This window comes from Peromyscus leucopus, chromosome X, assembly GCF_004664715.2.
Source record: "Peromyscus leucopus breed LL Stock chromosome X, UCI_PerLeu_2.1, whole genome shotgun sequence".
NCBI lineage: Eukaryota > Metazoa > Chordata > Mammalia > Rodentia > Cricetidae > Peromyscus > Peromyscus leucopus.
In genome coordinates this window covers 119,456,077-119,470,819 of record NC_051083.1, presented here as the reverse complement: position 1 = coordinate 119,470,819, position 14,743 = coordinate 119,456,077, and the positions used below count along the sequence as shown (strand labels likewise).

The 14,743-nt window shown below is 40.1% G+C and overlaps 1 protein-coding gene across 1 annotated transcript in view; it reads right to left on the bottom strand.

Moving 5' to 3' along the window:
* Adgrg4 (adhesion G protein-coupled receptor G4) overlaps positions 1-14,743 on the bottom strand; it is a 102,321-nt gene that overhangs the window by 16,978 nt on the left and 70,600 nt on the right. The window contains exons 13-17 of the mRNA XM_028889884.1: positions 9,875-10,009; positions 4,959-5,078; positions 3,551-3,596; positions 1,997-2,100; positions 473-594 (exon numbers count right to left, since the gene is read on the bottom strand). Of these exons, the coding sequence (XP_028745717.1) occupies positions 473-594; positions 1,997-2,100; positions 3,551-3,596; positions 4,959-5,078; positions 9,875-10,009 (527 nt within the window). The remainder of the gene's footprint in view (positions 1-472; positions 595-1,996; positions 2,101-3,550; positions 3,597-4,958; positions 5,079-9,874; positions 10,010-14,743) is intronic.

Here is a 14,743-nt window from a genome sequence, read left to right as displayed (position 1 = left end):
TTATCATTTGGGTTCAAATTAGGGCTGCCCATGCACGACCTTTTCTGTGAAGTATTCATTCAGTTCTTTGGTCCACTTTTCAATTTTCTGTCTTCTTTTTTAATTTGTGTGTGTGTGTGTGTGTGTGTGTGTGTGTGTGTGTGCGCGCACGTGTCTGGTTGTCCTTCTCCATCTTAACTTTTTTCATATGATGAAAAGGTTCTTGTTTCTAACGAAACTTTAGACTTTTCCTTTTATCATCTCTGTCCTCGTATCAAGGAAGAGAGATTTTACTCCAAATCACAAATCTCTCACTCTTAAAATACTCCAGTAATAGTTATTTTGCTTTACTTTTATTTTCCCCACTTCATAATCTGATGATGTAACCTCTTTCTGTTTGTTGTATTATATTCATGAATTTAACAAGATTTCAATGACAACACGTTCATCAGATCAAATTAAACTTACTCAGAGCTATGTTGTATAAACTTACTGGAAAGCTATGTATGTCACCATTGCAATCCCCAGGAAAATGGAGGAGATCCCACATCCTGTATATGTTATAATCACTAATATCCGTTCATTCACTGCATCCACTGTAGACCTGGACAAATCCTAGAATTACAATATTGTAGTGCTTTACACATTTACCAGAACAAGTTTTGAGTAAAATGCTTCTGGTGCTCACAAACAGGTGATTCCCAGGACATATAGCAACTCTGTTATGCTCTTATACAGTCAGATGATGTGAGTGGATACGTGATAAGACCACATGCAGTTTGACCAGGCCTAGTACAGCTTGCTGTGTACAAAGCATGGAAAACCATCAACAACACTGAAAGAACATTTAGTCCTTGGTTTCATTGTCATTAACATGTTCAGCACTTGAAAATGTAACCAAGCTAATGGATTTGAATTTGGGATGCAAAGTGAATCATTATCTGAACTGAGTGTCCCCAAAATATAACACAGAACATTAAAAAAAAGATGTTCCTTTTCCTTAGACTTTTAATAACTTTTATAAAATTAAGAGGTAAACTGGTCCTTTGTGTACAGTAATAGTCCCGTCATGTCTTAATCTGAAGACCACCAAAGATCTGCAATGACGTGCAAAATTATTTGAAATTATAAGTGCACTGGTTCAGGAAGAAAGTCCTTAGCTTTCATTAGACGCTTATGGTTCTATGCCTCACAAGAAGTTAGGGCATTTTTAGAAAAGCTAGGAAGTACTAATCTCTTCTGGGAAGTCTCAATTAGAAGGAATCTATACCCCCTGTGGGGACATTTGCCAGCACCTAGAGATATTTTTTGGTTGTCACAACTGAGGAAGGTGCTGGTGCCATCAGCTAGGTAGAGGCCTGGGATGCTGCTGACCATCTTATGATGCACAGAACTATTTTCCACAACATAGAATTATCACAACATATCAATATCAATAGTGTTGAGATAAGAGAAACTCTCCCTTCTATCATTCAAACCTCAGAAGAAAGATCTAAGTTCCAAGCAAGTAAGACACCTCAAACCAAACTGCAAAGGTAATTGCTGACTAGAGCTAGAACATAAGCATGAGGCTTTTGATGCCCATTGTAAAGCTCTAGCCAGTTGGGAGTGATCCATACAAAATGTTCACAATTTGGCTTTTAATATGTTGAATAAAAATTTCAAAGGGAATATAAAACATACTCAAGGCAGGTGTGGATGGGCATCCCTATTTTCACCCAGTACTTCATGCCAGGAAGATCATGAGTTCCAGACAAACCTAGGCTACACACTGACACTGTATGTTATACAGAGCTTCTCAGCTCTCACTGAGAATGTGAGGAGTGGGACTTAGTTTTATAATAGAAAACTGAACACCTGTTTCAATTTTCTCTATTTTAGTAAACACAATGGGAGGAGAGCCATCTTTTTTTGCTTGTATACCATTTTCCATTATTTAGTTTACACGTACATTAATAGCTTGAACCTACTAAAAGTTGTCAAAATTCCATCGAAGAGTGATAAAGAGACAACTCACCATTAAAACTCCAAAGTGGGTGAGGTGGTTACACTGACAGATTGTGTAATTTACGTTGGTTTCCTTTACTTTACAGCCTGATGAATTCCATCCACCTAGCCCATCTGCGGGGGACAGAAGGGAATTTCAAAGCAATTTCACTTTTCTCAGAAATGTTTAATTTTTCATTACATGAACCATCCGAACGTGTGTTATAATTAGCATTGTTTGTTAAGACAGCAAGATAGGGATACAACTGAACAGCAAAATTAAATTACATTTAATAGGCCAAATTGACGTGTGTGTCATGGGTGCAGGGTGGTGGTGGGGCTTTGTAAATAGTCTAACTTCATTGTCACTCACTTCTCCTGTTTCTGTATCACACCTCTGCTGATTAAAGTCGATTCTAATCAAGAGCAACTGTTCCTGCCACCATGCTGGAGTGACGTGTTATGTAAGTAGCCAATAAAATAAATAGACAGATCTAGAAGTTTCTGAAGGACCTAGACCTTTGAAATATAGGCTGCCACTTAGCCAACTCAGCCAGTTGTACCCAGAAACGAAATGGTGTCACGTGATCATGGTCTAGAGATCCTTTCAGCCCATTAGAGCCTTGTAGATCTTGGCTTCTAGAGCTTGTTTAGGGTGATAGTGTGCCAAAAGACTTATCTCAGGACAGGTATCCAGGTGTGAGCAGCATAGAGAGCCAGGGGCAAAGGGTCTCCTGGGAATGGGATCAACTCATTGAAGCTGTGGAGGACAGAACTTGTCACTTTATAGGACCATTTTAATGACAGACTTGGGGGGGAGCCAGGGGAGGACATGTTGTTTCTGCTTGTCAGAAAGAGGTAGTGTTCTGTTCCCTGAGGAGCTCAATAGAAAGAGAATGTCTCTTTTCACTCAGATTTCTAAATGGGAAAAGTACCCAAGCAGAGCTCCCTAGGTAGAAGAACGTTTCTCACCACCAGCCATGACATTCCTAGGAGAGATTGGTTGTGTGGGAGAATTCTCTGAGATTTGGTATTAACCCTAGGGACTCCAGTGGAGGTAGCAAACCTGAGAGAAACCCAGTCAGCAGCAATCACACCCAGTACCTTCATAGATGCAGTTATCCAAGCAAGAAGGGCTTTTCAGTATTAACAAAGAAGTCTCATCTCCTCAATGGGATAATTAAAAGATTGGGTCCCTTAGAGGGCATAGGGCCTACCCAAGGACTCAGCCATCATTATAAAAGAGGGGGAGAAAGTAAACAGTGATGATCATTCCAAGAAAATACACCTAAAGAGCCAGGTGATCACTCCTCAGCCCTCTTCAAATAGTTCACAGTTATTCGACACTGGACGTTCTTAACTGCATTTTTCCCAATCTTGCTTACCCATAAGTTGGGTTATTTTTATAATTTCTATAATAGATGTCTTGCCAAAATGAATTTTCTTAAATTTCATGCCCTAAAAATCATATAGAGTATCTTGGTCATGCAGAGTGCTCTGTGGTGTCTGATTAGACAATAGCTATACGACAAGCCCTCTCCCTCAACCACCAAACAGGTCAAAGTCTGCTTCTATAAATACTTACTGTTAGTGTCAAAATCCCAAAAGGCACAGTAAACTTGATCATAATTCTGCAAAAATGAGAATTACAGCTAAATAGCTTTTCCTGTGAGGGTTACTGCACAGAAATAATACACAGAAGTGTTTTCAAGGTTTTTAGTCAGTGGAGACACAAGTGTACACGCATGTAAGCACAAACACACACACACACACACACACACACACAGGGAGAGAGAGGAGAGAGATGGAGGGAGAGAAAGAGAGATCGTTTATGGCTTGGTTTTAAGTCTAACTCGACCTAGCTCTCGGCTTAGAAGTAAGAAAACAGCATGTCACTGCATGGCAACGTAGCATGTGTCATCTAGTAACATTGGGATCTGCCAATTGGTGCAAGGCCCAGAGAGGAGCTGTAGAGAACCAGTGAGAGATTGACATACAGTAGGTGTTCTTTATGAGCCTTTGGAATTGGGGACTCACAGCTGTGGCCATCCTTTATGAACACATGGTTGAGTTGCCTCCTCACTAACCCTGTTGAAGATTCCTAAAATTTCCCTAGCTCCTACAATCTCTGAGAGACTGGAGGTAAGGAATAATTAATTTCCAGGAATCATCTGAGAGTCATAGTTACAGTCGAAATTGAGAGATCTTACCCACCTAACATGTTTCATTTTCAATCTGGTTTTTAAATTCCCTCTCCCACTCTCCCTTCTCCTCTCTTTAAGACTAGTGGAAAATATGTTAGGCCATATGGTCTCAGATAGGGAATGAAGGAAGCTATTAAAGCTTCACACTGGACACATATTAACATCAAAGAATGAAACAGTCACTCATTCTTTTACTAAGACTCAATTTGATCATTTAGTAATATATGCCTTATGTTATTCCATATGATTATCATTTTAAACCTTTGAAAATTAATACATGTTTTAATGTTCTTCATGGAAAACCAAAGAATACAAATGTCATTTTCAATGAAGTTGTCATTTATCTCACTCAAAAAATGAATGGAATTAGATGGATTTTACTGTTACAACCAAGAGGTCTGCTTAGTATTAGTTCCAGTTTTGCTAGAATGTCCACTATTCAGGACCCCTTGAGGATACAGCATTATTTCTAGAAATACCCAGTTATAACATACTTCTGCTACCTGGAGTTAGAAAATCATCATGAAGTCTTGAAAGTGAATGCTAATTGGCCATTTTTTTTGTTTGTTTTTGTTTTTCGAGACAGGGTTTCTCTGTGTAGCTTTGCGCCTTTCCTGGAGCTCACTTGGTAGCCCAGGCTGGCCTCGAACTCACAGAGATCCGCCTGGCTCTGCCTCCCGAGTGCTGGGATTAAAGGCGTGTGCCACCAACGCCCGGCTTGGCCATTTTTTTAACAGGAAAACCACAGAGGAGTTCTGTTTGGTTCTCAGATGAAAATAGATATATTACCCAGTTTCCTTGAATATGCTTCAGAATGATAATCACTGGATCAGCCAAGTTTTGAATGGATGTATTTGAGATGCTTGCACTCACAACATATGTCATTAATGCAGTAGTGATGGGTTTGGCCTGCAGATGAAACACAAAGGTCCTAAATATCTATTTTATTATATAATCATTATCAATCTAGAATTGGTGATGTGCTACACAGTTTGGGCATGGAAAAATCACTATCTAAGGGTGAATTTTCAGAGTCATTCAGTGCATCTGTTCTCTTCATGTAAGGCTCAGTGATTAAGAAAACTAGAACAATTCATCCATCCATCCATCCATTTATCTAGAACAAATCTATCCAAACCAATATTGGGTTTCTACCAGCTACTCAATATCATCCTTGCAACAAAGTAAAATATTCTCTGCTTTGATAATGCTCCAGATCTAAACATTTTACCACCTAACTTGGTTCTAACTCTTGACCATCCTTATAAGGAAATCTTTTCTAATAAGGAATCTGAATCCATCATGAATTAGTTGTAAGCCATTACATGGTCTATTCCCCAGAGGAGAAGGAATTAGGTTTATCAACACCCAGCTTGAAACATGTCTTCAAAGATAGTCATCTCCACTCTAGAAGACCACTCTGAGGTCGAAGTTCATACATTATATCCTAGCATGCCTTGCACAGCCTAATATACAGCAGGTATTGCATCTGTTGGCTCCTGTGATCCATATAGTTGGCTAAGTGCTTTCCACATGCATATTCTTCAGCTCTCACTGACATCACAAGGCCATTTTTTTTTTCACAAACTGAGGCTTGGGCAGGCTTAATACCTGTATGTACAGAGATCACACAGCCAATGAGTGGCAGGATAGAAACTTTGACCTTGTTAATTAGAGAGTCTCCTATCTCTACAAATATGTTGATTTAAAAATGACAAACTAAAATATATTTGTACTGATAGGAGATTCTCTAATTAATAAGGTCAAAGTTTCAAAGGCCTAGTCTCCAGAAGGCCATTTAGCTGAGTGGTTGCCTCCTCTGCTACATATAGAAAACCACAGGTAGGCTGGAGGAAGATGGGAGGGAGATAAAGAAAATCCTCTACAATTTTTCTAAGAAGGCTCGATGTTCAAATAGCATCCATTGAAGAGCCTACTGGACAGGGTTAGAAGACGCCACTGGGAAAACTGTGCATTAACCACTCCCTAGTCAACTTAAGCACTTGAGTAATCATGAATGTGGTCTTGGTCAACTTGGAAGTGTCCTACTTTCTGTTCATGGCCATTTGTGTCCATACTAAACACTCATGTGATGGTTAATATTGTAACATGACAGAATTTAGAATCATATAGGATATAAACCTCCAGACATATCTGAGAAGCATCATGTCGATTGGGTTGGCCTCTGAGCATACCTTTTAAGAATTATCTAGATTAGGCTAATTGAAGCAGAAGATGCACTCTAAATGTGGGTGGCACCATGACTTCAACTAGGAGTCCTGGAGTGAATAAACAAGGAGAAAGCTGGCTAAGCACCAGCAGTCATGTGCCTCCCCACTGCAGACACTATATGATAAGCGTTCTCAAGTCTCTGCCATAAGGATTTCCCTACTACTGTGGACTGTACCCTCAAATTGTCAACCAAATTTAACCCTTTCTTGCTTAAGTTCCAACAATTAGACAAAGAACAAGTCTACACTCTGATGACTTAGTGTCCCTTTCTCTTCAGAGTTCCCCAAGGCAGCCTGCTAAAGCAGAACATCAGCAAACCATGATGGTGGTAAGGTCTTACTGACACTCAGAAAACCAAGTGCTAGCCTAAGCCCTCTGGTTCTTCCAAAGACCTTCTCTTCTATGGGCCATCAGTAACATGAGGAAGAGAGGTAGACCAGATGACTTCTAACTAGCCTCCAATTTAGCTTAAGGTATACAGTTTTTTGCAGTGGAAAGGCCAAAGGAGGAAATATCCATAATGACCCTCTTAACTAACCTCTTCTCTGGATTCATGTTTCTCACCTACAACAAAGTAAACATGAGGGGAGGGGAAATCATTTCTCACTCCTCCAAACTCAAGTTGTACCTGTTATATCTCTGAGCATTTACACAGATATTTCCTCTGTGTCCTCTCTATTCACTTTTCATCTCATTTTTGACCCCTTCACAGCTGAGAGCTCCCCTAACTCAGGTGGCTCCTTCTCTTCCCTCTTCTACAGTCCCAGAGTCCCTATGCCACAGTGTGCTTGCTCAATGCCTTTGCTCCTTCCTGAGAGCTACAGCTGGTAGAAGAAAGGAAGAGGTACAGGATGTTCAAGAGTGGTGTATGGTCGACAATTCCTTAGGTAGTGTGTTGTAATGGCCATCAAGATTCCAATCAAAAGAGGTTATAGGAAGCTGTGCAAATCTAAGGCTACGGAGCTTGGGCACTGAAGAGAAACGTGGTTACAGGGTAGCATGTCTTCAGTCAGCATTCCTCGGCCACCAGTAACACAGATCCCAGCCTCATGTCCCTCTTTCGGTGTTAGAAACATCTACTTTCTGTTCTCTTTTAATTCACTGTGTTTTCTGTGAGAGCAGACCCCACCTCTCTCTTGCTTAGCACTGTAGCCCTAGCACCCAGCACCCAGCACCCAGCATGCAGTGCCATGGAAGATACAGAATAGGAATGAAATGACTATTTACTGAATAAATAAATGATTGGGTGAATAAAAGAATGAATTGTGTCACCTTCAGCAAGTGCCTTCCCCTTCTGGGTTTTGGTGACCTCACTGGCACAATGAAGATATGAGACACTGAGTTATGAGGGCCCTTCCAGCTCTGAATTTGATGCCGAGCTGGTTCTAACCCTTCTTCATCCGGCACTATGACGTCTGGAGGCTAATTTTTTCAAAGGTCTTTAGTCTATTTCAATGGAAGGTGCTAGCGAATCAAAATTACTTATTAAGTGTAAAATCTATGCAAAGCAAGTTTATCTCTTATTCTGAGAGGCAAGCACAGCCCTCTGAAGGAAGGAGGGAAATTAAGACCAAAAATAATGGCATCTCTGATGATACAGAGCAGTGACAAGAATATCAAAAGGTTCAGACAGCTATGAAACACATTTTAAATCATTATTACAAAATATTCTTCACTAATTTTTCCAGGGTACAGAGAAGGGAGAATGGACTTATTAATTCTGGGGATGCATCCTGGGTAGGATTTGAACTAAACCTACAGGAACAAATAGAATTTAGCTGGAGAGAAGAGTGGTCACAGAATGCCAGGGAAACAGAATGCCTTGCAAACACATTTGGTGGTGATATGGTACACTTAAATTGGTAGGTGCTAAAAGTATCTGCTATATTTTTATCAGACCAGTATAATATCCCCCCAAATCAATCTGTAAATGTTTGACCACTAAGAATTCATTTATTTGGATAATTCCTTAGAAATCAAGCACATCTGGATAAATTAATGTATTAACTTCAAATATAGGAACCCCAAGGTTGGGGAGATCGCTTAGTAGTTAAGTTCTTTCTGTGCAAGCAAAGGACCATTGTTTGGATCCTCAAAACCCATGCCAGGTGGGAATGGTGGCCAACATGTAATTCCAGCCTTAGAAGGCAGATACATGAAATCCCCAGCCCAGTCACATTGGCAAGCTCTGGGTTGTAGTAAGAGACATTACCTTAATCAGTAAGGTGGAAGAACAATTAAGGATGTATCTTGGCATCAACCTTAGGCCTCCACATGCACAGATACACATTCGAATGTGCAGCCCCCACATATACATACATATGTGTGTTCCTGTGTGCCTATACACACAAACATGTATAAACACACATACACACATGTACATGAACACACATACACACACACACACACACACACACACACACACACACACACGGTAAAGAAAGGAAAAACAAATGTCGGAACTTTGGCATTAGACAGCCTGAATGTGATTGATAACTATACCACTTCATCACTGTGTGACCTTGTGCCAAACTATTTTGCTGAGCCTCGGTTTCCCATAAGAAGTAAATGAGGTAGTAAGCATAAATAGTAACAATTAAAGCTGGGTATGGTGGCACATGCCTTTAATCCCAGAACTCAGGAGGCAGAAGCTGTAAGATCTCTGACATCTTGGTCTACAGGTGTACACAGAAAGTTCCAGGCCAGCCAGAGGTACATGATGAGAGCATTCACATTAATAGTGATCCCTGTCATGAACCTTAAGCTAGCTCTGGTTGCTGTCATCCCAACAGCACGATCAGATAGAGTGGTCACAGGCAGAGACCCAATCCTGCAATAACAACAGCAATGCAAACATTTGCTCAGTGCTTAGGATGTGCCAGGCAATACTGTAAGCACTTTACAGATATTAACTCCTTCAGTCCTTTAACAGGTCCATAAGGTCCTATTCTTACACTGTTTCACATTGCAAGAAACTATGGCACACAGAGGTGAATCACTTGCCAGGAATCACACAGGTAGAAGACAGCAATGTCGGCTTCAAATCCTAGCAGCTGGTCCCCGAGACCATGCCTCACCACTTTTCATTGCCTCTAGCTTAAGGTGAGGTTTAGATCACTCAGAGCTAGAAGCCATGAAAGATGGAGGAGGGAATATTAATAAGCCGAAAAGCAATCTCATCAGGAGAACATGCTGTTCTTTTCTTGCTTTGAAACATCTTAAGGCTCCTATTTGGTCACCAGATAACCCTTAAGGTCCCATCCAAAGCTTAGGAACTGTGAAAATTCAAAAATGTAAAACATCATTAAAGTAGATGTTGATTCATGTGGAGGGCGAGGGGTTGTGCTGAAAGACTTGTAGAATCAATCAGAGCATATTCTAAAATAAACAGAACATCATGAAAATAGCAGGAGTTCATAATTACAGTGAGTCACCATGTCAGTTCATGACAGTTACCAGAGGCAAGAACTTACCTTAAAGAGTGAGGTTTGGCCAAAAAAATTAAACAAGATGGTTTGTAATCCATTAAGAGGAACTTTTTCCCTCAGTGATTTAGGCAAATATATGGAAGCCAAAACCCTCCTTAGAGGGATACCGCCAAGGAAAATCTGCCAAGAAATATCAGGAAATAAAAGCTGGAGTCTTCACCCATCATAGTCACATCCTCTAGTCCTCCCATCCCAACCAATTCAGAGTTCCCACAGTGGGCTAAAGCTGAGGGGTGGGGCCTGGTTCCATGGGCTACCTACCACACACTTTCTACACACAAATACACATATACATACAAACACATGTGCACACACAAATCACGCATACACACAAATGTGTTCACACACAAAAATGCATGCATACACACAAACATATGCACACGTGCACATACACACAAATATACACATACATGCACACACACACAAATACTTGCACACACACACACACACACACACACACACACACACACACACACTTTTTCTTCCAAGGTTCTTTCCCTTTCACCTAAGTCCACACACATGGTGAAAAGAAAAATAACAACTTAGGTGATTTGCCCCAATGTTCAGAAATAAAGGTGAGTTGAGACACCAGGTTACCTTTTCCCATACAGTTCTGAAAGCAAAAACAACAACAAACCACGTAGTAGTATAAGGCACCTGCCGCACAGTCCATTGAGAATGCTTTCACTAAAAGTGAGCCAGGGAAGTAAGGCATTAGCCTTTAGCAATTCTGCTAGAGATTCATGGTTAGAAGGTTATGCTGGTTTCATTTGCAATAAATAGTATTTAGTACATACTAGACCATTTTTGAGAATGAAAATAGGCTTTATTAAAAATTACACTTGGACCACAATCATAAACCTGAATCTTTCAGGCAAAAATGGGTGTATGGGCACCTTACATGCATTCTCTTAATTAATATCTTTGTCAAATTTGAGCAGTGTGCTGTAGTAGGATATTAGTAAACAGAGTCTCAGGGAAGTTAAAAGACATATCCAGAAATCATAAAGCCAAGGGGTAACTGAATGAAAACATGTAATTTGATCCTGTATTTTTCCTATTATCCATGGTGTTGCTCAGTGAGCTGTAACCTAGTCGGGTATAGAGTAAGGGAAGTATGTATGGCAGTGTATAATGTCTGTAGAATGACTTGAATGTAAAACTCATATGGACTTTCTAGCACAGATGACCCATGCTCAGTTGATGACCTTACAGGCCATGATTTAGCTTCAGCATATAGGTAATTTGGTACCAACAATGTGACTAGGGCTGATGGTCTGTTTATCCCCTGATATTTATAATGGAGACTCCATATGTAAACAGGGAGGTCAACACCTGCTTCTGGTATAGCTAAATAGCTCTTAATGGATGAGGAGTTTCCTGCATCTACCAGCTATATAAACTAACGGTCATTTGAAAGCCCAGGAAAATGAGCACTGGCAGATAGATTCTGGAGCAGAGGAAGCACTCAGAAAAGGGTAAAAGCACAAGGTGAACCACCTGTTTTTCACCTGTTCAGCTGATGCTTTGAAGGGCATCTGAAAATGCTTCTAGAGAAATCTACTTATTCTTAGTGGGAAGAATCAGAAGCAAAGGATCGAGAGAACTACAACCATTGGAAGGACAGGATGGGAAACATCTGAGATGCAGAGAGCTTTTAAACTCTGACAGATTATGTTCCTGGTCTCTGAGTCATATATGCATAGGACAAACTTCAAATAAAGATCAAGGGACTCAACTAAGATTTGAACTGCCACCCAAGACATGGAGTTTACTTTGATTCCAGACAATGTAATTGCCCATTATAACCAAATCAATAGCTTTCAGAGAAATATATTAGAAATGAATTTCCACATAAGAAAATTCACAATGTCCAGAATGTAATCCAAATTTTCTGGATGTATGGAGGAAGAATGCATATGATCCACTTACAAATACAAAGACAATTGGTGGAGAGCAATCTTGAGTGGACCCAGACACTAAAATTAACAGTCAGAGCTGGAGAGATTTGTTAAGGGCTAGGCCCACAACCAAAAATAAAACTAACAGACAATGATTTTAAAGCCTCATGTACAGCTGTGCTTGGGTATGTAAAATAAAATGTACTTTCAATTAATACAAAAAGAATGAATAACAGTAGAAACAACAAAACAATAAGAATAAGAAGGATACAGAGCAGGAACAGAAAATTCTACGATGACTGTTGGAATATTTTGGTTATACTAGATGAGTTCAAGTTATATGACAATAACAAATGCCATTGAATTATAAGATACATGAATAGAAATTATCCCATCAGAAAAGAGATAATAAAATAATTTAAAAGATGAAGAGAAGCCATGTGGAGGTGGCGCACACCTTTAATCCCAGCACCTGGGAGGTAGAGGCAGGCGGATCCCTATGAGTTCAAGGCCAGCCTGGTCTACAGAGCGAGTTCCAAGAAAGCCAGGACTACACAGAGAAACCCTGTCTTGAAAAAACAAAACAACAACAACAAACTGAACAGAATCTCAAGGATTTTTGAAGCAGTATTAAAAGGTCACACATACAAGAAATTGGAGTCTCAAATGGACAGACAACGTGGTGACGAAACAAGATCTGAAGAAATAATAAATTTCAACAGGATAAGTAGAAAGTACAAAGAAAGACACACTAAGACACATAATAATCAAACCAGAAAAATCAAAGAAAATGTTAAAAGTCAATAGGTAGAAATAATATATTCCACATCTCATACAGAAAAACAAAATTCAAATGATACTGATTTCTCACCAGAAGAAAATTAAGACCAGAAAAGAGTAAAATATTTTCAAAACATGATGGGGGATGTCAAATATCCTTTAACAAATAAAAGAAAGATGTTTTCAGAAAAATTAAAACTCAGACAATTCATCACAAGATATGCCTGGACTATGAGAAAGGCTCAGTGAAGTTTGTGAAGCTGAAGGCAAATGATGCTAGATGGAAATCCAGTAAGTACCCGGGGAGTCGGGGGAAACCCTTTCTCTCAACTTCTTTAGCATAGTTGCAGATGCTCTTAATTCCAGAACTTGGGAGGCAGAGGCAGGTAGATTTCTATTAGTTCAAGGCCAGCCCAAGCCACATAGTGAGTTCCAAGGCAACTAGGGATATATAATGCCAACCTGTCTCAAAAAACTCAAATAAATAAATAAATAAATAATCATAAAATTCTCTTGTAAAGTCTATAGTCTTCCTTGGTTAAAAAAAAAATCACCAGCAGAGCAATGAAAGAGATGTCTCGATAAAGGGAGCCATTTCAGGGGATAGTTAGAAACTTGGTGCTAGGGAAATTCCCAGGAATCCACAAGGATGACCCCAGCTTAGACAACTAGCAATAGTGGAGAGGGTGCCTGAGCTGGCCTTCCCCTGTAATCAGATTGGTGACTACCCTAATTGTCATCATAGAGCCTTCATCCAGTAAATGACGGAAGCAGATGCAGAGATCCACAGGCAACCACCAGGCCGAGCTCTGGGAACCCAGTAGAAGAAAGGGAAGAGGTATTATATGAGCAAGGGGGGTCAAGATCATGATGGGGAAATCTACAGAGACAACTGAACCAAGCTCATAGGAACTCATGAACCTTAGACCGAAGGCTGTGGAACCTGCATGGGACTGGACTAGGCCCTCTTCATATGGGAAACAGTTGTGTAGCTTAGTCTGTTTGAGGACCCCTGGCAGTGGGATCAATCAGGATCTATCCCTGGTGCATGAGCTGGCTTTCTGGATCCCATTACCTATGGTCGGACACCTTGCTCACCCTTGATGCAGTGGGGGAGGGGCTTGGGTTTGCCTCAACTAAATATACCAGGCTTTGCTGAATTCCCTTGGGAGCCCTTTCCCTTTTGGAGGAGGGAGATGGGGGTTGAGTTGGAGGAGGGAGATGGGGGTTGAGTCGTGGGGTGAGGGAGGGCAATGCTAAGGGGAGCGGAAGGAGGGATGAGAGGGGGATCTATGGTTGGTACGTAAAATGAGTAAAAAAATTCTTAAATAAAAAAATAATAACCCACATATGAAAATGAGAAAATAGAGAACAGGGAGTATTAAGTAGGTATTTATGATTTAAAATTCCTACTTTTTTGTGAAGCAGCCAATATTAGCTCTAACTAGACTATGAAAATATTAAGTTGTATATTTTAATCTCTAGAGCAAACATTAAGAAAATTGTATAAGATGTGTGTTTGGATAGTTTCATGTCAACTTGATACAAGCTAAAGTCATCTGAGAGGAGGAAACTTCAATTAAGAAAATGTGTTCATAAGATGGGGCTGTACACTAGCCTGTAGGGCATTTTCTCGTTTAGTGATCAATGGGGGATGGCCCAGTCCAATGCGGTGGTGCCATCCCTGGGCTGGTGGTACTGGGTTCTATAAGAAAGCAGGCTGCCCAAGGAATGCTGATTCATACCATAAAGATACATGCTCAGCTATGTTCATAGCAGCACTATTTGTAATAGCCAGAACCTGGAAACAACCTAGATGCCCATCAACGGAAGAATGGATGAAAAAAATGTGGTACATATACACAATGGAGTACTACTCAGCAGAGAAAAACAATGACATCATGAGGTTTGCAGACAAATGGATCGATCTAGAAAAAATCATCCTGAGTGAGGTAACCCAAACTCAGAAAGACAGTCATGGTATGTACTCACTCATAGGTGGATACTAGATATAAAATAAAGAACAATCAGACCACAACCCATAGAACCATAGAGGCTATATATATAGCATGGAGGTCCCTAGGACGACTGTGGCTTATAATAAATTTCAGTTTTACTCAATTATTGAAAAAAAATAGCCAAATGAATGGAAACACATGAACTATGAACCAAA